Raw genomic sequence first — 23134 nt, 5'->3', positions numbered from 1 at the left:
TCATCATCACCACCATCACCATCATCACCACCCCCATCACCACCACCATCACCACCACCACCATCACCATTACCACCACCACCATCACCACCACCATCACCATCATCACCACCCCCATCACCACCACCATCACCACCACCATCATCACCACCATCATCACCATTACCACCACCACCATCATCACCACCACCACCATCATCACCACCACCATCATCACCATTACCATCATCACCATTACCACCACCACCATCATCACCACCACCCCAATCACCACCACCCCCATCACCACCATCATCATCATCACCACCACCACCACCACCATCATCACCACCACCATCATCACCATCATCATCACCATCATCACCACCACCACCACCATCATCACTACCACCACCATCATCACCACCACCATCATCACCACCACCATTACCATTATCACCACCACCACCATCATCATCACCACCACCCCCATCATCACCACCATCATCACCATCATCATCACCACGACCACCATCATCATCACCACCACCATCATCACCACCACCCCCATCACCACCATCATCACCACCACCACCATCATCACCATTACCACCACCACCATCATCATCACCACCACCACCACCATCATCACCACCACCACCATCATCACCACCACCACCACCATCATCATCACCACCATCATCACCACCACCACCATCATCACCATCACCACCACCCCCATCATCACCACCACCATCATCACCGTCATCATCACCACGACCACCATCATCATCACCACCACCATTACCACCACCACCATCATCATCACCACCACCATCATCACCACCACCATCATCACCACCACCATCATTACCACTACCATCATCACCATCATAGGTCCTCAGTATAGTCTTTAACAAACTGTTATGGTAAGTGCTGTTAGTGAGCACCTATGAAGGCCGGAACGGCACACGAAGGGGTCGGTCGCCAACACCACGCCTGTCTCCCCAGGGGCGATGTTTACACACCGCACCAGGTACTCATTTGAGGCAGAGTCGACCAAGGAGAGGCCCAGGACCGGTTCAGATAATCGTCACTGATGATGGCCGAGAGCGGGAATCGAACTCGGGTCACCGGGTTCATAGGACAGCGCGCAAACCGCTGCACCACCGCGTACACGTGTGGCATCATCACCACCATCACCACCACCATAATCACCACCACCATCATCAATCACCATCATCATCAATCACCATCATCATCAATCACCATCATCATCAATCATCATCATCATCAATCACCATCATCAATCACCATCATCATCAATCACCATCATCAATCACCATCATCTCCGCAATCCGTCACTCGTGGGTGCACACGTATTGTGTAGAGGCGTGTGCACACAGAGGTGTGTGTGTACAGGTGTGTGTACAGGTGTGTGTGCGCACAGGTGTGTGCGCACACACACAGGTGTGTGCGCACAGGTGTGTGCGTACAGGTGTGTGCGTACAGGTGTGTGTGTGTGTACAGGTGTGTGTGTGTACAGGTGTGTGCGCACAGGTGTGTGTGTACAGGTGTGTGTGTACAGGTGTGTGTGTGTACCGGTGTGTGTGTGCACACAGGTGTGTGTGTACAAGTCTGTGTGTGTGTATGTACAGGTGTGTGTGTGTACAGGTGTGTGTGTGTACAGGTGTGTGTGTACAGGTGTGTATGTGTATGTACAGGTGTGTGCGTGTGTGTGTGTACAGGTGTGTACGGGTGCGCGTGTGTGTGTGTGCGTGTCCCCGATGCCCCTGGGCCAGGTGTGTGTCCGCACGGGGACGCGCTGCCCCCGTGAGAGGGCGCGGTGGCCCCTCCCAGCCCCGCGGGGTGGCGGGGAGGGAACGGGCGGGGGAGCGAAGAGGACAGGGGGAGGGAGGGGTTGAGGGCTTTTGATGAGAGGCGTCTCAACTCTCAGTTGACGCCTTCGTTAATAACAACGCCGCGGTCTTTCAAAGAGAAAAAAAACACGAGGCGACGCTTCGGGAATCGGCCCTTCTTCCTAGCACTGTACACATAGAGGCCGGTAGAGAGAGCCAGGGGATGATCAGAGTTGGAGACTGCACTTGTTTACACAAACGGGGCATGTTGTGTGGTGTCTACTGTGTGTACTGTGTGGGGTGACTGTGTGTACTGTGTGCACTATGTGTACTGTGTGTACTGTGTGTACTGTGTGTGGTGTGTGTACTGTGTGTACTGTGTGGTGTGTACTGTGTGTACTGTGTGGTGTGTACTGTATGTGGGGTGTGTACTGTGTGTGGTGTGTGTACTGTGTGTACTGTGTGGTGTGTACTGTGTGTACTGTGTGGTGTGTACTGTATGTGGGGTGTGTACTGTGTGTGGTGTGTGTACTGTGTGTACTGTGTGGTGTGCATTGTGTGCACCATGTGTGGTGTGTACTGTGTGTACTGTGTGTACTGTGTGGTGTGTACTGTGTGTACTGTGTGGTGTGTACTGTATGTGGGGTGTGTACTGTGTGTACTGTGTGGTGTGCATTGTGTGCACCATGTGTGGTGTGTACTGTGTGTACTGTGTGTACTGTGTGGTGTGTACTGTGTGTACTGTGTGGTGTGTACTGTATGTGGGGTGTGTACTGTGTGTACTGTGTGGTGTGCATTGAGTGCACCATGTGTGGTGTGTACCGTGTGTACTGTGTGGTGTGTACTGTGTGTACTGTGTGTACTGTGTGGGGTGTGTACTGTGATCAACATTCCTGCTCTCATCTGGGACCGCGCCCGGGCGACTAAGCCCCCGATCTTGACGCGGTGAGTTGTGAGCGAGCTGAGTCGGTGCGTGAGGTGAGAAGTGAGTGATGGTGGTGGTGGAGGGGTGTGCGAGGTGAGTGATGGTGGAGGGGGGTGAGGTGAGTCGTGGTGGTGGAGGGGGGTGAGGTGAGTGATGGTGGAGGGGGGTGAGGTGAGTCGTGGTGGTGGTGGGGTGTGCGAGGTGAGTGATGGTGGAGGGGGGTGAGGTGAGTGGTGGTGGAGGGGTTTGAGGTGAGTGGTGGTGGTGGAGGGGTGTGCGAGGTGAATGATGGTGGAGGGGGGTGAGGTGAGTGGTGGTGGAGGGGGGTGAGTGGTGAGTAGCGAGGTGTTGGTCGGGGTGCGCGGCCTAGGCGTGGTTGTGAGCCGGGTCCCCGTGTTCTGCCCTCGGGGGGGAAGGGGGGCGACTGCCCCCCCCCCCACCGCAAAACTGATTCCCTCCATCACCCTCCCCCCGCTCATTAAAGAGGCCGTGATGGGTCCACCCCTCCCACCCCATTAAGGAGGCTGTGTCCCTTGTGTGGGATGGGTCCCTGGGATGGGTCCCTCCCCCCCCTCCTCCTCCCTCCCTCCTCCTCCTCCCTCCCTCCTCCTCCTCCCTCCCTCCTCCTCCCTCCCTCCTCCTCCCCCCCTCCTCCTCCCCCTCCTCCTCCCCCAACACTCACTAATGCCCCCCCCGCCCCCCCCCGGCCCTCTCCGCCCCCGCGCCGCCTCTGCCCGAGTCGCGTCTCCACGCGCTTCCGCTCTCTTCTCGCTTTAAAGTGGCGAGGCCGCGCCGACTGCCGCCTCCCTGGCCTCCATCCCCGATCTCCATCCCCTCTCCACGACAGTCCCAGATCCCCTCTCTCCGCAGTTCTCGTCTCGAGTCGTGCCACGGGACCCCCCCCCCGACCCCCCCCTCCGATCCCCCCCCCCCCGATCCCTCCCCCCCTCCGCCGCCGCCCCCACCGCCGCCCCCGCCATGAGCTCGCGTCTCCGCAGCGGCTCCCTGATCCCCGACCCCTCGCCTCTGATCCCTCTCCCGGTCCGCGGGCTCCGAGCTGCCATCCCCGGTCCTGACAGCAGCTCCCTCGCTCCTCTCGCAAGAGCCCCGCTCCCTGATTCCCGCTCGACTCCCTCCTCCCGAATCCCCGAATCTCGTCCCTGATTATCATCATCCCGGTCTCGGCTCCTGACACCGACTCCTGCGCTCGTCCCTACGGTGAGTGAAGTCGTGAGCGAGTGGTGAGGAGTGGTTGTGAGTGGTCTGGTGAGTAGTGTGGTGAGTAGTCTGGTGAGTGGTGAGTGGTCTGGTGAGGGGAGTGGTGAGTGGTCTGGTGAGGGGAGGTGGTGAGTGGTGATGAGTGTGGTGAGGGGAGGTGGTGAGTGGTGAGTGGTCTGGTGAGGTGAGTGGTGAGTGATACGATGAATGTTGTGGTGAGGATCTGCGGTGAGTGATGTGGTGAGTGATGTCGGAGCGGCAGTGCAGCTGTTAGCGCGCTGCGCTACGAACCCGGCCACCCGAGTTCGATTCCCGCTCACAGACAAAATCAGTGACAATGTTTTGAACCGGTCCTAGGCCTCGCCTAGGTCGGCTCAGCCTCAAATGAGTACCAAGTGCAATATGTGAAAACGTCACTGTAAGGGAGACAAAGGCGTCTTCGTGTGTCGTCTTGGCCTTCAAAGGTGTTCCTCGCTAACAGCACTCAGCCCAACAGTCTACGAAGGCTATGGGAGGGATACGTCTGTGTATCGAGCGGAGTGCTGAGAAGCTGTCGTGAATGGCAGTGAGTGATGTGAGAAGGAGATGGAGTGAGTGGTGAGTGATGTGGTGAAGAGGGGGAGCGTGCGATGTCGTAAGTGACATCGTTAAGAGAGGTGGTGAGTGATGTGGTAAAGGTTGTGGTGAGTGATGTGGTGGGGAGATGAAAGTGAGTGATGTGAGGAGAGGTAGTGAGTGACGTGGTGAGATTAGCACGGTGGGCTACGTACGGTGCGAAAGAAGTTCACCATACATGCATTATATAGTGAGTGTTGAGCGGTAGTGAGTGATGTTGTTAAGAGATCTAGTGAGTGTTGGGTCATGTGGTGAGGAGAAGTGGCGGGTGATGTCAAGTATGCTGTGTGTGTGCGTGCGAGTTGACACAATGGGAAGCACAGGAGGTGCATCTGCCAGTCACCCAGAGCAGCACCCGGGTCTGTCCCGTGACCTTCTGCATATCGCCTGGCACAGCAGTCAACCGATAGCACCCGGGTCTGTCCCGTGACCTTTGCTTACACGCAGCAGGGAGCTTTTCACACTTCACATGACGGCGTCAAAGTGCACCTAGCCTGGCACAAGGGATGTGGTGACATCAGCCACTCGTGTACCTGTGCTTGGGATGCACTTGTGCGCTTGTTTATATGCACCACGTGTATGTCTGCGCAATTAATCCGGTGACCTGGGTTCGATTCCAGGCCACGGCTAACATCATTGGAAATCTGCGTATGAAACGGTTCTGGGCTTCCCTAGGTCGACTAAGCCTTAAATAAGAAGCCGCTGTATAAACATCGGCACTTGGGAGACAAATATGCTCGGGCGTGGGGCTGTGCATCCTGCCCCTCGTGTGCCGTGCCAGGCGTTAGAGGTGCTCGCTTGCAACACTCGCCTCAACAGTCTGTTCAGACTATAAGGGGACCTTTATGTACGATTCTGTGTATACTTAGATGTGTATATATGTGTGTGTGTGAGTATATGTATGCGAGTGTGTATCTATATATGTGTGTTGTTTTTATCTGTGTATCTTAGTATCTGTGTGTCAGTGTATATTTGTGAGTTTGTGCATCTGTGTGTGTGGTGAGTGCGTGCCCGTGTGTGTATCTTTTTACATTTGCATGTCTGTGTGTAAGGGGAGCGGTAGGTCAGTGGTTAACGCACCGCGTTACGAACTCGGCGACCCGGGTTCGATTCCTGCTCGCGACCAATAACAGTGGCGAATATTTGAACCGGTCCTAGGCCGCCTCCTAGGTCGTTTGGCCTTAAATGAGTAACTGGTGCCATGTGTAAATATCAGTATTGGAGAGACAACGGTGGCCGGGCATGGTGTTGGTCACCTACTCCTTCGTGTGCCGTGTCGGCCTTCATACGTGCTCGCTTACAGCACTTGTCCACCAGTCTGTTAAAGTCTATAGGGGGATCTTTGGTTCTTGTCTGGATGCGTGTGTGTGTGTCTGTGTGTCTCTATGAGTGTGAATCATCTTTTTCGACCACGTAGTTCGAGAAGGAATTCCTATCTGGTACAGATGCATGTGGTGTATGCTCATGATCTGGTAATTTCTGCGCACTCTGCGGAGGCTGAACCTGGAGCATGCCATTAATATATGGGATCTTACCATCAGCCCAACCAAAAGTAAGCACCTGCCTGGTTATTCTATGTCATAAATCACTCCACCAGCTCAACTCCCCATGAGTGATGGAGCAGTTCTAGAGAGAGTTGAGAAGTGTATTGACCAGTATGCTTATGGCCAGCTCTAGTTTGGCAGCGGAGGTCTCACACCGAATCAGTCGAGCGGTATTATCTTTTCTGCGTAATTCTGTGTGGACGGTATCTAGCCCATTCGCTACACACGAAGCTTAGGACTTCTCATCCACATGTAATGCCCTCTCTTCTATATGCTTGCGAAACGTGGACCGATTAATAGAGCATCTGAGCATGTTAGAAACGTTCAAGCTGGCGTGCCTACGATCCATCCTGGGTTTAACCAGACTAGATTGTGTGAGGAGCTCACATATCCTTGAAAGTTTTTGTCACAGTCCCATCAAGTGAGTGCCTCCGGCCGGCGAGGCTGCGTCAGTTGGGTCATGTAGCCCGCATGCCGAGTCACTGAATGCCCAGGCAGCTGATGTTTGGACGGATAGAGGAGTAAACGGGCGCGGCACTGACGAGAGAAGAGATGTGCTGATGTGGTACAGGAGGATGTGGAGCTGATCGGACTAGGAGGTTACTGGTACCAGCTGATTCAAGATCGGCCTCTGTGGAGGAGGCTCGTGAAGGATGTTAGTTGGAGGCAGTCGCTCTCCAACAACAACAGAGGGAAGATGAGTGACGGTCACAAGATTGCAGCGATTATGCACAAAGGGGAGCACAGGTGATGCACTTGCGAGTCGCCTCAATCAGTCAAGCCAGGGCACCTGGGTCTGTCCCTTGACCTTCCAGCGAGCGTTCGGCACTTCACGTGGCCTCAAGGTGCACCTAGCCTGGCACAAGTGCCGTGGTGACGTCACCGCCAACGGTGGTTGTTGTTGTCGTTGTGTCTCTATGTGCGTGCGAATGTGCGTGACACTGCTCATGAATGGGTCCGGCGAGAAGCATACTGATGGTGACGTCAGTCTTAATGACGGCGTGTGGACCGCTCCCCCCTCCCTCCCCCACTGCCTCCCTCCCTCTGTTCCACACCCCCCTCCCCTGCACGCCGCACGACCCCCCCCCCAACACTCCCTCCTTACTCCCCACCACACACCCCCCTCTCACCACACTCCCTCTGCCCCCCCATCGCTCCCTCCTCGCCACACTCCCCCAACACTCCCCACACCGACCGAGTCTCCGCAACGCTCCCTCCCCGTCTCGCAGCAGGTGCCGCTGACGTGGCCAGGGTTCGGGGTGTCCCGGTGCAGGGCGTCTCTGTGTCTCTGTGTCTCAGTGCAGGGCGTCTCTCTTTCTCACACCGGGCCCCGCAGGGCCAGGGTGTGACAGTGGAGGGTGCGGGTATCTCATTGTCGGGCTTCACTCTGCAGGGAGTCTCTGTGTCTCACTGCAGGGTGTCTCAGTGCAGGGAGTCTCTGTGTCCCAGTGCAGGGAGTCTCTGTGTCCCAGTGCAGGGAGTCTCAGTGCAGGGTGTCTCTGTGTCCCAGTGCAGGGAGTCTCTGTGTCCCAGTGCAGGGAGTCTCTGTGCAGGGTGTCTCTGTGTCCAGTGTCTCTGTGTCTCAGTGCAGGGTGTCTCTGTGTCCAGTGTCTCTGTGTCCAGTGCCTCTGTGTCTCAGTGCAGGGAGTCTCTGTGTCTCAGTGTCTCAGTGCAGGGTGTCTCTGTGTCTCAGTGCAGGGTGTCTCTGTGTCTCAGTGCAGGGTGTCTCTGTGTCTCAGTGTCTCAGTGCAGGGTGTCTCAGTGCAGGGTGTCTCTGTGTCTCAGTGCAGGGTGTCTCAGTGTCTCAGTGTAGGGTGTCTCTGTGTCTCAGTGTCTCAGTGCAGGGTGTCTCTGTGTCCCAGTGCAGGGTGTCTCTGTGTCTCAGTGCACGGAGTCTATGCGGTGTGTAAAACATCGCTACTGGGGAGATAAAGGCGGCCGGACGTGGTGCTGGCCACCCACCCCCTCGTGTGCCGTGCCGGCATTTATAGGTACACGCTAACAGCACTTTCTCCAACATTCTGCTTAAGGCTGTACGGGGATTTTTGTCTTTAGGAGTCTGTGTCTCGGTACAGGGCGTCAGTTTGTCAGTGCAGGACACAGGGTGGGTGTCTCTTTGTGTGTATGTCAGCGGGGAGCGGTCGCAAAGTGGTTAGCGTGCTGCGCTATGAACCCGGTGAACCGGGTTCGATTCCTGCTCACGGTCAATACCAGTAACGATCATTTGAACGGGCCCTGGGCCTCCCCTAGGTCGATTCAGCTTCCAATGAGTACCTGGTGCGGTGTGTAATTATCGCCACTAGGGAGACTTGGGCGACCGAGCGTGGTGCTGACCACCCACCACATCGTGTGCCGTGCCAGACTTCATAGGTGCTCGCCAACCGCATTTGTCCCTAGTCTGTTGAGGATATATGAGGAATCTTTGTCTCTGTATATATGTCGGTGTATATATGTGGGTGTGTGTGTGTGTCTATGTGTGTCCCTGTGTGTGTTTATGTCCCCCTCCCCACTTCTCTCTCGGCCCGGGCACCACAAAGCGCCTCTTGTGCCGTTTCCATGGGGAAGCGGTGAACACACAAGATGCACGCTCACGAGGCAAACACACCCTGATTCATGCCTTCCATTCGTTCACTCACTTCTCCACCTGGGGCTCCTCCCTCCTCCATTCCACTCATTCCCTCCACTCATTCCCTGCCTTCTTCAATCATTCATCTCGAGCCCTCAACCGTAATTTATTCCCTCCCTTTGCTGCCCGTGATGTGGGGTGATGTTGCGCAGTGAGAGGGGTCCCGGTGATTTGGGGATCTTCGACTGGGATTCAGAATCTGGCACTGAGGTGCTGTGCCCGGTAGCAATGGACGCCGTGAGCGATTCACGCTGCTGACTATGATGCGATATTCCCAATCTGTGGGCCTGCCACTGGGATCTGGCACCTGGGTGGTGAATCTGGGATTGAGGATCTAAAACTGCATTCTGAAATTCAGACCTGGGGGGAATTATAATCACAGCGGTATTGTCATCTGACATAACAATTACACTGCGATTGTAATTCACTACTACGGACACAATCTCAAGTGATTGTGAATCTGGGATATGATATCTAGGCCCTATGATTGAGATCTGAAATGTTGAGGCCTGGGATCTGCCATAATACACGTGGGATATTGAATTCGGGATCTGGGACCCAAGGTGATGATCCGTCATTCGGGAACTGGGATGTAGGATCTGAGACCTGGGCCGGGGGAGGCTGGAAGCCGGTGCGCACGTAATGGAGCCCCCCCCCCGCCCCGTGCTTTCATGGCACTAGAATGGGGGGGGGGGGGGTGCTCGTCTCCTTTGAGGGCGGTGCAGGCGATCGCACATGCCACCAAGCTAATGTCAGTGTTTATAAGGAGCCCTTTGTGAGGCCCGGGGCCCCGGCAGCGCCCGTGAATGTCAGGGCAGGCGAGGCCTGAATACCAACGCGGTGGCCATTGTGAGAGAAGCACCCTCCCCGTAATTGAGTCACTCATCCCGAGAGCGCTGCTCCTCCTCCTCCTCCTGCTCCTATCTTCCTCATCATCCTCCTCCTTATCATCTCTTCCTCATCTGTCCCTCAGCCTCTTCTCTCTTCCTCATCTTCCTCCTTCCCAAAATATGCAATTGTCATCGTGCAATTGCATATTTTGATATGCGGAAGAGGTGAGAGAAGGAACGAGGTAGTGAGGGAGGGGGTAGGGAGGGAGGGAACCAGTTGGCGAGACAGGAAGCAGCTGAGTCAAGGAACGAGCTGAGCCAAGGAAGGAGCTGAGTCAAGGAAGGAGCTGAGTCAAGGAAGGAGGTGGTGAGGACGGGAGAGAAGCCGCTTGATAGCCTCCTAGTCTGACCTGAACGTTTCGACCCAGATTATGACCGTGACCCTGTCCCCTACTCCAAGGCCTTAGGAGTATCATGTGGGATTGGAGGGCCCCTATCGGGGCCCCCCTTGCCTCTCACGAGTGAGATCACCACCTGGGGTCACGTCACAGGCCCTCACTACTGCCCTCTTCCCCTCTCCCCTGCCCAGGCACTGCCCTGAGTTGCCCCACGTGGGCCCCGGGGGGCCATGGTGCGCAAGAAGACGCTGCCCCTGCGCACCGTGGTGGCCCCCGCGGGCCCCGAGGACCCGGAGGCCGCAGCCGAGCCGGGCCACGCGGGCGGGGAGGCCTCGGACCCCCTCGCCGACCGCGCCGACGCGGCCCCGCGGGGTGGCGTCGGGGGTCCCTGGAGCCCCGAACTCGACCGGCCCGGCTCCCCGGAGGGGCCCGGGTCCCGGGACGAGGCCGGGCCCGACCCCGCGGGGGCCCCGCCCGGGCAGGACGCCGGGGGTGGCCCCTCGCCGGGAGGTCCCGACGCGAAGGCCCGGGGAGGGTCGCCGGCGGCGGGCGCGCCGGCCATCGCGGCCTCCACGCCGCGGCTGCAGGACTTCACGTGCGGCGCCTGCGGCTACAGCTACCTGGGCGGTGACCCCGCCGACCTCGTGAAGCACGTGCGTCGCTTCCACCTCGGCCTGCACGCCCGTGGCCGGGACCCCGACCCCGACGGGAGCCGGGTCCTGGCGGCGGGGCCCCGCGCCCCGCGCCGCGTCCCAGAGGTGGGCCCTGCCGGGCCCCGCGCCGTTGAGCGGCATCTGCTGTTGCTAAGGGATGGGGCCCAGCCCAGCCCGGGGGCCCATGATGTGCAGGTAGGGGCGATGGCTCTTTCCTAAATTATTTAGCTTTGATCAATCGCTGACAATAAACAGAGGCCACGCTCGACCGATGCTGGGATCCTGCTGGTGCTGACTGCACCCGGTCGCATTCAGTGTAAAGCAGCAGTGAGGGCCATCGATTATAATCCAGCACTAACCAATCACTCTCATCACATGCTCACCGGTGGTCAGTCGTCTCCTTATTGTTCTTCTCATCGCTAAACATAAATAAACCCAACTACCTTACTTATTAGGACTTTGCTTGATTCAAGATCCGTGTTGCCTCTTATATATTATAACTTTAACAGTGCTGTTGTTGCTGACCACTTGCTTCTCTCATACCGCACTGTGCCCCATCCCGTCCTCTACGCTCCCAATCTTTACCGCCCCTCTCCTTGCTTGCCTCGTGCTGCGCCCAGCCTCACTCCCTCATTTCTATCCTTTCTTGCTCCCCCTCACTGGAACCAACTCCCATTGCAGCACATACAACAATAATCTTCACTAATCTGTTCCCATTCCTTCCTTTAAACAACTCATCTCTTCTTCTTTGCCCATCCTGCTACTGCTACTTCCTGCCCCTATGACCAGGCCTACCCCAACTCCTATCACTACCCCAACCCCTATCACTACCCCAACCCCTATCACTACCCCAACCCCTATCACTACCCCAGCCCTATCACTACCCCAACCCCTATCACTACCCCAACCCTATCACTACCCCAACCCCTATCACTACCCCAACCCCTATCACTACCCTATCCCTATCACTACCCCAACCCCTATCACTACCCCTATCACTACCCCAACCCCTATCACTACCCCAATCCCTATCACTACCCCAACCCCTATCACTACCCCAACCCCTATCACTACCCTATCCCTATCACTACCCCAACCCCTATCACTACCCCAACCCCTATCACTACCCCAGCCCTATCACTACCCCAACCCCTATCACTACCCCAATCCCTATCACTACCCCTATCCCTATCACTACCCCAACCCCTATCACTACCCCAGCCCTATCACTACCCCTATCACTACCGCAACCCCTATCACTACCCCAATCCCTATCACTACCCCAATCCCTATCACTACCCAACCCTATCACTACCCAACCCCTATCACTACCCCAACCCCTATCACTACCCCAACCCCTATCACTACCCCAACCCCTATCACTACCCCAACCCCTATCACTACCCCAACCCCTATCACTACCCCAACCCCTATCACTACCCCAACCCCTATCACTACCCCAACCCCTATCACTACCCCAATCCCTATCACTACCCCAACCCCTATCACTACCCCAACCCCTATCACTACCCCAACCCCTATCACTACCCCAATCCCTATCACTACCCCAACCCCTATCACTACCCCAACCCCTATCACTACCCAGCCCCTATCACTACCCCAACCCCTATCACTACCGCAACCCCTATCACTACCCCAGCCCTATCACTACCCCAACCCCTATCACTACCCCAATCCCTATCACTACCCCTATCCCTATCACTACCCCAACCCCTATCACTACCCCAACCCCTATCACTACCCCAACCCCTATCACTACCCCAACCCCTATCACTACCCCAATCTCTATCACTACCCCAACCCCTATCACTACCCCAACCCCTATCACTACCCCAGCCCTATCACTACCCCTATCACTACCGCAACCCCTATCACTACCCCAATCCCTATCACTACCCCAATCCCTATCACTACCCCAACCCCTATCACTACCCCAACCCCTATCACTACCCCAGCCCTATCACTACCCCTATCACTACCGCAACCCCTATCACTACCCCAATCCCTATCACTACCCCAATCCCTATCACTACCCCAACCCCTATCACTACCCCAACCCCTATCACTACCCCAACCCCTATCACTACCCCAACCCCTATCACTACCCCAACCCTATCACTACCCCAACCCCTATCACTACCCCAACCCCTATCACTACCCCAACCCCTATCACTACCCCAACCCCTATCACTACCCCAATCCCTATCACTACCCCAACCCCTATCACTACCCCAACCCCAATCACTACCCCAACCCCTATCACTACCCCAATCCCTATCACTACCCCAACCCCTATCACTACCCCAACCCCTATCACTACCCAGCCCCTATCACTACCCCAACCCCTATCACTACCGCAACCCCTATCACTACCCCAACCCCTATCACTACCCCAACCCCTATCACTACCCCAACCCCTCCTTAACCATTCCTACCTGTCTTCTTAACTATCACCATAACTACACCACTTTAAATAACAACCCCACTATTTTAACCACTATAATCTTACTTGCAATTTAATGATTGTTTGAAAGTACCGTGGATTAAGGTGCTAAGCAAGACATTTTGGGCCTATGCCCAGCAGTGGTGTACAAATCAAGATTGTCATGGAGCACAGTAAGCGATCACAGGAGGTTGGGGCGATGCAGGCTCCGTCTTCACGAGGCCCAGTGGCCGCCCTGGTTAATACTTACGTGTATGAACCCTAACCCAAAACCTAACCCAGTGTCCGCCCTGGTTAATGTTGAGCGTGTATGATCTCTAACCTGAACACAAACCCAGTGTCCGCCCTGGTTAATGTTGAGCGTGTATGATCTCTAACCTGAACCCAAACCCAGTGTCCGCCCTGGTTAATGTTGAGTGTGTATGATCTCTAACCTGAACCCAAACCCAGTGTCCGCCCTGGTTAATGTTGAGCGTGTATGAACTCTAACCTGAACCCAAACCCATTGGCCGCCCTGGTTAATGTTGAGTGTGTATGATCTCTAACCTGAACCCAAACCCAGTGGCCGCCCTGGGTAATACTGCGCGTGTATGAAGCTTCACCCTTGTCATCTGCTTCACAGTGGACGTTAAAGATTCTGTAACGTCATTCGAAAAGGAGTCGGCCATTGTGTGCTGACGTCACCATTCAAATTTGCCAAATAAAAAAAAACACTTTCAAATTTCTTAATTTGGTAAAACTACAAAACATCATCAATCTCTCTCATGAACTATACTCGTTTGTGAAACATCACGCCTTTGTGTTCACCTTGCGCTGCAAGAATGGCGTGAATACCAAATGTACTAAAGTATCATCAATTATCACGATATTTGACATAAAACATCTCGGGCAATAGAGTTAATATAAGAGCGAGTCTAACCTAGAGGTTTATGTACCTCCAGGGGACTTCTAAAGAAAACGGGGTCCGAGGAGACACATGCAGGGTCCCTGTCGCAGAAAACAATGTCCACTGGCTTGGGGCCGAGCAGGGCCAGGGGCAATGTGAATGCAATTTGTCACACATCTACATTGCAAATCGACGGGTTCATTGCGTGTGACATCAGCCGCACATTCCGCACCTCTGATTAGCACGGTTGGCTACGTACTGTGCGAAAGAAGTTAAACATACGAACATCATTACGAAAATCGGAATTTGGTCAGTCGTTTAAAATGTTCTGGTCTCATGCACGATTCGGGCAAAGGGCGTGGCTCCCTGAGGAGTGGGTGGGGTCCGCAGCAGAGTAGGCGGGGCTGTGTGCATCTCCCTCAACGTGAGGCTGGGAAAGATCCTGGCAAGGATTATTTAACATCGCCTTGCAGGGCAGCGTGCTGAGGAGAGTCTTGCAGAGCCCAAGCGTGGTTTTGGGCCGGGGCGATCCTACACAGACTGCATATTATCTGACCATCTGCTACAGAAGAGGTGTATGGAATTTCAATGGCTTCCTTTTCCCTATGTGCACTGCTCCGTCGGTGCTCCCGCTTGACTTGCCCACCCCTCACCTACCTCTCGCCCACCTCTCATCCGCCCCTCACCCGCCCGTTACCTGCCCAGGTGATGTGCCGAGGAACTCACGTGGGCATCGGCCGCAAGACCCCGGACTGTCAGGGCGACACCAAGTACTACCGCTGCAAGTTCTGCAACTTCACCTACCTGGGCAGCTCCCCGGCTGAGCTGGAGACCCACGCCGTCTCGCTTCACCCCAGCAAGGTGAAGGCCGGCACGGGGCCCGGCGTCGGTGGCAAGGACGCCTCCTCTTCCTCTTCGGATGTGCGGCCGCGCGGCCCCCCCGTCGCCGACGCCGAGGGCCAGGGGGCGGTGACGCGAGGCCCCTGCCCGGGCCACGGCGGCACGCCGGGTGCCGTTTACGTGTGGTGCGGCCTCTGTGGCCTGTGCGGCGAGGCCGAAGCCGGGCGGGGAGCGCCGCGGGCCCCCGAGGGGCCCCGAGGGGCCGAGGCGGCCGAGCTGATGGCCTGGAGTGCGGCGGGTGGAGAGGGCCAGGCTTCGGTGATCCGCTGCCCCGGTGGCCTCGAGTCTCCCGGGGGGCAGCAGCAGCCCAGGGGTGGCAGGGACGCGCACGGAGGAGACGGAGGAGGGGGCCGCCTGCTCGATTGCCGGGAGTGCGCCTTCAGGACAGCCGACAGGACTGCCCTCACCACTCACTACAGGTGAGGGTCCTCATGGGTGGAGATCTCACAGGTGAGGTGGTGGTGATGGTGGTGTGTCGGTGATTGTGATTATGGTGTCAGTGTATGTATGTATGTTGAAGTTCTTTCGCACCGTACGTAACCAACCGTGCTAATTGGAGTGGTGTTGATCTTAGCAATGTTTGCACTGTTAGTGTCGGTGGTCTGACTATAGGTGAGGTAGTGTGGTGGTGAGATTAGTGGTGTTGGTGGGGGTGGTGATGGTGGTGATGTTTTCGTCAGGAGGACCCACTCCTGGCTGCAGTGCGGCCACTGTGACTTCGTGACGGATGACTCGGCGGAGCTGGAGGAACACGCATCCCAGGGCCACCAGGACGGGCCTCCCCGCTCGGGCCCCAACGCTGGCCTGGACCCCCCGCTCGCATCGCAGCCAGCCCTGAGGGCCCTGCAGAGGCCCCACGAGGCCTTGGGACCCCTAACTCTGACCCCTGAACAGCCGCCCCGGCAGCGACCAGGACCCAACTCCCCGCCTATTTCCTCTGCCAACCGGCCCATCGCTGGCACTCAGCAGCACCTGAAGCAGCAGCAGCAGCAGCAGCCACAGCACAAGATGAAGGAGGAGCTGCCCTCCCTCATGAGGGTACGGCTGGGCGGGTCGTGGTGCCTGCGGGTCCCACTGTCCCTGTAGACGCCCATGGTCTCTGTAGCCTCTTGTGGTACACCTGAGGTCCCTACGATGAGTTGTGCTTTCTCAGGGTCCCTGGTTGGGTCCACGTGGTTCTCAGTGGGCCCCTGTGGCCTTCAAGGTTCCATCATGGGGCCTGGAAAACCCCACGAAGCTCAGTGGTCACATATAGTCCCCATGGTGCCCCACGGCCACCTGGTGGTTCTTTTTGGTCCTCATTTGGTTTTCGTGATCACAGGTTGTCCCCAGTGGTAGTCGGAAATCGCACACGGTCCCTTGTGATCTCTGCTTGTCTTCCATCTTCTCTACAGGGCTACCATGGTTGCCAGTTGTCTTAAGGGCTCAATTCCAGCCGGGTTTGTCCAGGTTTGGTGACCCAGAAAACATTTCCACACCCGGCACACCATGTCTAGAATACTGCTCACGATGGCTGTGGCTACAGGTAATGTGCCCCCTACTCCGGTAAACCAGCGATGCCTGGAACAGCAGTCCCAGACCACGGTCCCCGGCATCCCCCCTTGAGACTCTGGTTCCGTGTGCGTGGTGCAGAGGCGGCGCGGGGCGGGCGTGTCGTGCGCCAACTGCCTCACGACGCGGACGTCGCTGTGGAGGAAGAACGCGAGCGGCGGCTACGTGTGCAACGCCTGCGGCCTCTACCAGAAATTGCACGCGGTGAGCGGCGCCGCGCCAGTTAAGGTTTGCGGCGTGGTCCTCCCCGCTTCTCGCGTCCCGGCAGCCCCACTCGCGCCACGAGGGCCTATCCGACTCGCGTGGCAGCTGGAGCCTAATCTCGCCGGCGTTTGCCCCCCCCCCCGCCCCTCTCGACACACCCCTCCCACCACCGCAGACGCCGCGGCCCCTCAACATCATCAAGCACAGCAACGGTGAGCAGATCATCCGACGGCGGACACGCAAGCGTGTCCACCCCGAGCCAACGGACGTCGTCGCCGCCGCCGCCAGGCAACTCAAGTGGACGTCCACTGACGACGGAGGCCCAGGCGGCAGCGGTGTTGGCGGCGGCAGCGGCGTTGGCAGCGGCGTTGGCGGCGGCGCTGGCGGTGCTGGCGGTGCCGGCGGCGCCGGTGGGGCTGGCGCGGCTGCGGCCACCAAGGGCCCGCCCGGCAAACACGGTGATCGCCCGCCCCGCGTGGCCACGCCGCCCTGCCACCCTGGCCCGCCCAGGCCGCTCTTCTCCGTGGCCGAAGGTCGCAGCGGCCCGTGCTCGGAGCGGCGGCAGCAGCAGCAGCAGGCGGCAGCGGCAGGGCCAGGCGGCCTCCGGGCCGGGGACCAGCTGTGTCGCACCAGCCCCCCGGAGGACGGCGGGGGTTCGTCCGAGCGGGGCAGCCCCATCGAGAAGTACCTGAGGCCACCGGCACGGGCGGGCGCCACTCCGCCCGGCAGCCCCATAGAGAAGTACCAGTTCCCGGGGCTCGGACTGCCGGTCCCACCAGGCCACGCCGCACCACCACCCTACGCCTACCCGGACAGCGAGTGGCTGCGCTTCTGGTCCAAGTACCGCTCGGCGCTGAGCGGGGGCCCCGCCGCTCAGCTGCTGGTGCTGCAGCCCACGGGGTCCCTGCCCTGGGACCCAGCGTACCCCCCCTATGCGCTGGGACCGCAGGCGCTCGCCTGCGCCGACGCCAGTACCAGTGGCGGCATCAGCAATGCTCCGCTAGACTTGGCGGTGAAACGAGCGCCGGCGGAGGAGGCGGAGGGGCGTGGTGGGGCGCCGGGACGACGGTGGCGCGGCGGCGGCGACGACGGCGGCGACGGTGGCGCAACGACGGTGGAGAGGGGCACGCAGGACGAGGCTCCCCGCTGCCCGCACTGCGGCGTCCTCTTTCTGGATGCCGTGCTGCATGCGCTGCACATGAGCTGCCACGGCGACGGAGGCCCCTTCCACTGCGCTATCTGCGCCTACGCCTGCGCCGACAAGTACGACTTTGCAACCCACATCCAGCGCGGCCTGCACCGCCCTCCGCCCGCCACTCCGGCCAGCCCGCCTGCCAGCCCGCCCGCTAGCCTGCCTGCCGGCCTGCACGCCAGCCCGCAGGTTAGCCCGTGTGTTAGCCCAAATGCCAACCGGCACGCCAGCCCGCGCACCGGCCCGCACGCCAGCCCGCACGCCAGCCCGCACGATAGCCCAAATGTCAACCGGCAGGGCAGCCAGCTCTCCAGTCCCTATTCTAGCCCACAAAGCACCCTCTACATCAGTCCGCATGCCAGCCCACCAGCCTGCCTACGAACCAGCCCCCCGGGCTTTCCAGCCGCTAGCCAGCGCAGCAGTCCATCCACCTGCCCATCGGCCGGCTCGCCAGACGGCCCACTCATTGGGTCGCCCGTCGAAGAGAGGCCTTCCTCGGGGACCGACCCGGGTGGCCGCGAGGAGCTCTAGGTGCGAGGAGCGGGGACTTGAGCAGAGGGGCGGTGACCCCGTCGCGGAACCCGGCGTGCGAGGACAGGGCTGCGCTCGGAGCCGGGAGCACGCTCGCCGGCGGCGTTAAATTGGCTTCGCTAATTAGAATGCGGTAACCGGACTTAAGAATCTGCATGCCCACCGCCGTGTCAGCCAGCAGGGTCGGCAGGATGGCGCGAGGTCCGATATGTTTTGTGACCCAGGCACCGCCTGCACTTGGCTGTGTGAAACTCCTCCGCGTCGGTCACGCGGAGCGGGAGGCGTCGAAAGGAAAACCGCCCCGAGGGGTGTGCGGTGAGTGACGCAGCCTCCTCTCCCCTTGGTCCGTGAGCCAAATCAGAAACCGGTAACACCCTAGGTATCAAAACGTACCGCAAACACTAGTTAATTACTTGATAACCCCACTAATATCAAACGGTTATCGAGTAATTCACGTACATATATTGGAACTACTAAAGTTACTAAAGTTATTCCACCTCTGGTGGTGTACCAACGAGTGAGATATCTGCCTTGGCTCACAGACTCCCTCCCCCCGTGGCTGCCCCCGTCACCACAAGCCCCCCGTGACACCTGCAGAGCGCGACGAAGTGGCAGCAGCAGGAGCCGTTCACACGAAATGGTGGAGGCGTCTCGCTGTGAGGGATGCCGATGGATCCTGCCTCCCTCCTCTCCTTCATCTCTGTGCCTCCCTCTCTGCCCCCCTCCTCCCTCTCAGGCTGCACAGCCACCACCTTTGCCTGCACTGTTTGTGTCCGAGTATGTTTAACACGAAAGTGCTCTCTCTTTCTCTCTCTCTTTCTCTCTATATATATTTGTATATTTTTTATTTACGCAAATTGTACGCGTTCCACTGTTTACGGCCGCATTCGCCACAGACGAGGCGTGCGGCGCGCCTCCAAGAGGTGCGCCAGGGAGCCGTGGGGGCCCTGCCTTAACCTCCGAGCCCCAGCACCCGGGGCCCAACTTTGCACTGAAGCCCCCCCCCCCCCTCTCCCCGAGTCTCCAGAGCGGACGCCTCGCGACGGTGATCTCGGCCGAGAGAGACTCGTGGCTACGCTCACAGACACCCGCCGGCCTTACGGAGCACGGCCGGCGAGCGCCAACTAAGGCGCGATGTGGTGGGGTCGGCACGATGCACGCTCGGCCACCAAGGCCTCCCCAGTGCCGACGTTTACACAACTCGTGCCGGACCACAGAGAGGTCGGGCAAGGTTTGTGGTGCACGATGGGCAAAAATGTAGCGCATTGTGTGTCAGCCACGACACACAGACACGCACGATGACACATGGAGACACGCAGTCGCATGCCACTAATTAACGCTCAATGTTTGAGTCCGCACGAGGGGCAGCCGTAGGGTGAGAGTCCAATGGACTCCATCGGTTCTCAAGTCACTCTCGCCAGCTGGGTCGCTCTCATTGGCTCCACGCTCACGTCCGTTATACAGAACCACCGGAGGAATTTCCGCGTTGCTGTGGAGAAGCCCGGTCTATAGGATTCCATGATGTGTACAACGTTGTGCTCATTTGAGTGGCCCCAAAACAATGATGATAGGCTGAGCCAAGCTGCATTAAATATTGTGTGAAGCGTGATGATTCGAGCCACTCTACCACCCACCACTGGCCACATGTCCCTCACTCACTACACACATCACTCACTACACACATCCCTCACTGCACATGTAACTCACTACACGTGTAACTCACTACACGTGTTCGCTACACGCATCGCCCTGTGCCACTCGCACCTTCAATACAGGCCATGAAACCGGTCACACTGACTGTGCCGTGAACGACACCGACACGCACCTGCCAATCGATGTGAGGGCCTTCCACTAAGAAACACGAGCATTCACACAGCGTTTAGTGACACGCACTCGTCCCAGCAGCCACGAAATTCCTCATGCATTGAAGCCGCGTGGTTGGTGCCCAAGTCAAGACTGCATCGCTCCCTTCCCGCCCCTTCACTGTCAAAGATACGACAGAGGCATGCAAGCAATCCGCTGCATGGCAGCTTAGACATTCGCAGGCGGACGAGTTTGAACATAGCGATGGACGACGTTGCCTTTCTTGGGAGTGAGCAGTTGTCGAACCGCTGTCCACGCTCCTCCGCCTGTCTCGGAGGTCCCCACAGATGGCAGTGCGAAGGGGCTGCCTCCATGCTGTGTGCCGGACGGCCGAGATCTTCCCGTGCTGAACGCCGCTGCCCTCCTCGACAGTCTCGTGGGGTTTCTGACAAATGTCAGCCTGTGGTGCTCGGACAGATCACGATGCTGACTGCACCTTGTTGACTTTCCTGGAAACCAAATTCTGTCGCGCCTTGCATGTCCATATTTTTTTATTTTCTAAAGTTTCCAGCAGGGGACTTGGTTTGAAGCCCTGCAGGAGAACCCGGGAGTTTCCATTCGGTGTTCAAGCACTCGCCTCCTGGATCAGGATTGATCCGGGTTTCATTGGCGGTGGTGATGCGGGACGAGGCTACATTCACTGCCTCCACACAGGAGTCTGGAGGGCGAGGCAGGAGTTAACAGCCTACCCAACGTGGCCATCATCGTGCGTACATTGTTACCCGCCTGTTGTCTATACTCAGGGCTCAACACGAGTCGTGTGGCCCGGAGTTTGTCTCAACCAGGACTCGCACATCTGTCATCTTGGCACATGTTCCGATTGCATCTGATCCACCCATTCACAAACTGCACAACTCGCAGTCGTCACTGTATTGTGGCTTTATTCTTTGTTCCGTTCCACTTGTCCACACGCTCACGACGAAACATAAACAACAGCAACAACTTGCTGCTAGTACTGTATGTGCAATCTTGCAAAGGTGCCGTGCCAACAGATTGAAACGCGTGATGTGTCTGCCATCTAGTGGTAACATCGGTACACGCCGAGTCGTCGCGTATCCCGGCCCCGTGGCGCAGCGGTCGAGCGAGCGTCTCGCACCCACGAGGTCCGTGAAATGAGCACCACACAGTGAGAAAGTCAACAGTGGTTGTCCGCTGGATAGCCTCGCCCCCGCCATAGACACGAACCTTGAGTCCCACGTCAAAGCTCAACGCGAGCAGGAAACTGCCTCTCTGCCCAGTGAATCATTCGCCCCGCAGTTGGTGCCAAGTTCGCGTTGACGTCAGTCGCACGACTGTGACGCTGCCGTGATACCCGAGTCACGAATTCGCTTGGCGTTGACACGACGCCGAGTGCAGTCCCTACGCGCTAGGAGGAGAGGTCGCGTGAGTGTGGTGAGAATCCGGTGAGATGCTGGCGAGTGGTACGAATACGGAGAATCGGGTGAGAGTGGTGAATATCTGGTGAGGTTGGCAGGATGCTGCTGGGGACCTCCATCCTGTCAAGACGTGAGTGTCCCTCTCATCCCGCACGCTGCAATATCATCGCGATCGCTGCAATGACCGCGTCACGACGATGGGTAACACGAGAATGTGGGGCTCAATCATTCAGAGTTTTGCACAACTATACCGTGGTTTCCCTGCCTCGTGTGAGCTGCCATTTTCAGCTGCCCTTATCTCGTACGAAATGTCCTTCCATAACATCAGTGTCCGTTCCCTGTAAGGGATTGCCCTTATGTGCTATCAGCTGCCTTTCCCTGGTACGAGCTGCCCTTCCCCGGAATGCACTGCCCTTCCCTACATACAAGCTGCCCTTGCCTTTGAGCTGCCCTTGCCTTTGAGCTGCCCTTCCCCTTCTCTCCCTGCCGCGGGTTTTCCCGGATTGCTCCGGGCGTCTCTTATCGTTATCTTCGTTTTAATTGCGTCCCCGTGTCCCCGCTGTCCGTCCTTGTGCCATGAGCGGACTCTGTGGCCTGGCTATGGAGGAAAATAAACTCGGATGAACTTTCACCCGCGTGGTCGCATCTGTTCCGATGCCTGCACGTGCACAGGTGCGGTCGCGCGTCACAAGTGGAGGAATCCGCGTCGCCTACGGAAACCACTTTGTAAGAGAGGATAGATGAGTTTGAGTGTAAATAGAACAAAGGGCATTTGAGGAATACAGGTGTCTTGAGACGGGTGCCAGAATCCATGCAGAAGCCCGCAAGAAGACACGGCCGGTGAGTTGGAGATGCGACAAACGGCCACGCTGGGTGGGACCCGTGCAGGATGGGTGAGGGCCCGTTGCCGAGACGGGCATTGAAGCGGTCTCCACGTGCCCAAGGACCAAGGGCCAGGACCTCAGCGGGTGGTGGGAGACCGTGAGGGCAGATCTCGGAAGTCGCCGCGTGTTCTACCCTGTAGCAGCAGCAGCAGCTGCTGCTGCTGTAAGGCTCGTACACGCTGGCAAGGAGGTTCGATTGTATCAACGACTTTAGCCGCACACGATGACTTCTCGATCTGGGTCTCTGATATCATTATGTCATACAATTTTTGTTCCTGGGTAGCAAGTGTTATTTCGTAATTGCTTATGCCTAAAAAGTATAGAAAATGGCCTATTATTCCCCACAAACTTTGCTTTTGTTACCAGGACAGTGATATTTAGAAATTGACCCTTTTTCAATGAGAAAACGGGCGAATGTGTCTCTTTTCGTTCACATAAAGTCAGAAAAAAAACATATGGATCCAAATTAACATGTATTTATGCTAAAGTAATCAAAAAATTACTACAAAAGATTTTGAAGTGAGTAATTTTTCGAGATTTACGATCAATCTGAAAATCACTTTCATGATTCAGTCCCCAAATGTAGTCTCCCATCATGTTCTCGTTGTACTGTCCTTGGTAGCGGCGTTCACAGTC

General features: G+C 57.4%; 1 protein-coding gene across 3 annotated transcripts; it reads left to right on the top strand.

Annotated features, from left to right (window-relative positions):
• Positions 1-3704: 3704 nt before the first annotated feature.
• Positions 3705-22904, top strand: TRPS1 (transcriptional repressor GATA binding 1). 3 transcript variants are annotated; one of them, XR_009756351.1, is made up of 7 exons: positions 3705-3981; positions 10186-10842; positions 14703-15316; positions 15578-15935; positions 16530-16676; positions 16828-19606; positions 20476-22904. XR_009756351.1 is itself a non-coding variant. In XM_061569377.1 (6 exons), exons 2-6 carry the CDS (start codon positions 10225-10227, stop codon positions 18373-18375), a joined length of 3285 nt encoding a protein of 1094 aa, XP_061425361.1. In that variant the 5' UTR covers positions 3705-3981; positions 10186-10224; the 3' UTR covers positions 18376-22902. The 3 variants fall into 3 exon arrangements, 2 of the variants coding, with proteins under 2 accessions (XP_061425361.1, XP_061425362.1); XM_061569377.1 differs by having other exon boundaries at positions 16828-22902; XM_061569378.1 differs by having other exon boundaries at positions 3706-3981; positions 16530-16652; positions 16828-22902.
• The last annotated feature ends 230 nt before the right edge of the window (positions 22905-23134 follow it).

The sequence above is a fragment of the Lethenteron reissneri genome, chromosome 43, assembly GCF_015708825.2.
Source record: "Lethenteron reissneri isolate LAM-NWPU_2019-01 chromosome 43, ASM1570882v1, whole genome shotgun sequence".
NCBI lineage: Eukaryota > Metazoa > Chordata > Hyperoartia > Petromyzontiformes > Petromyzontidae > Lethenteron > Lethenteron reissneri.
Note: the sequence above shows the minus strand (reverse complement) of the source record. Positions and strands in the feature narration are given on the sequence as shown.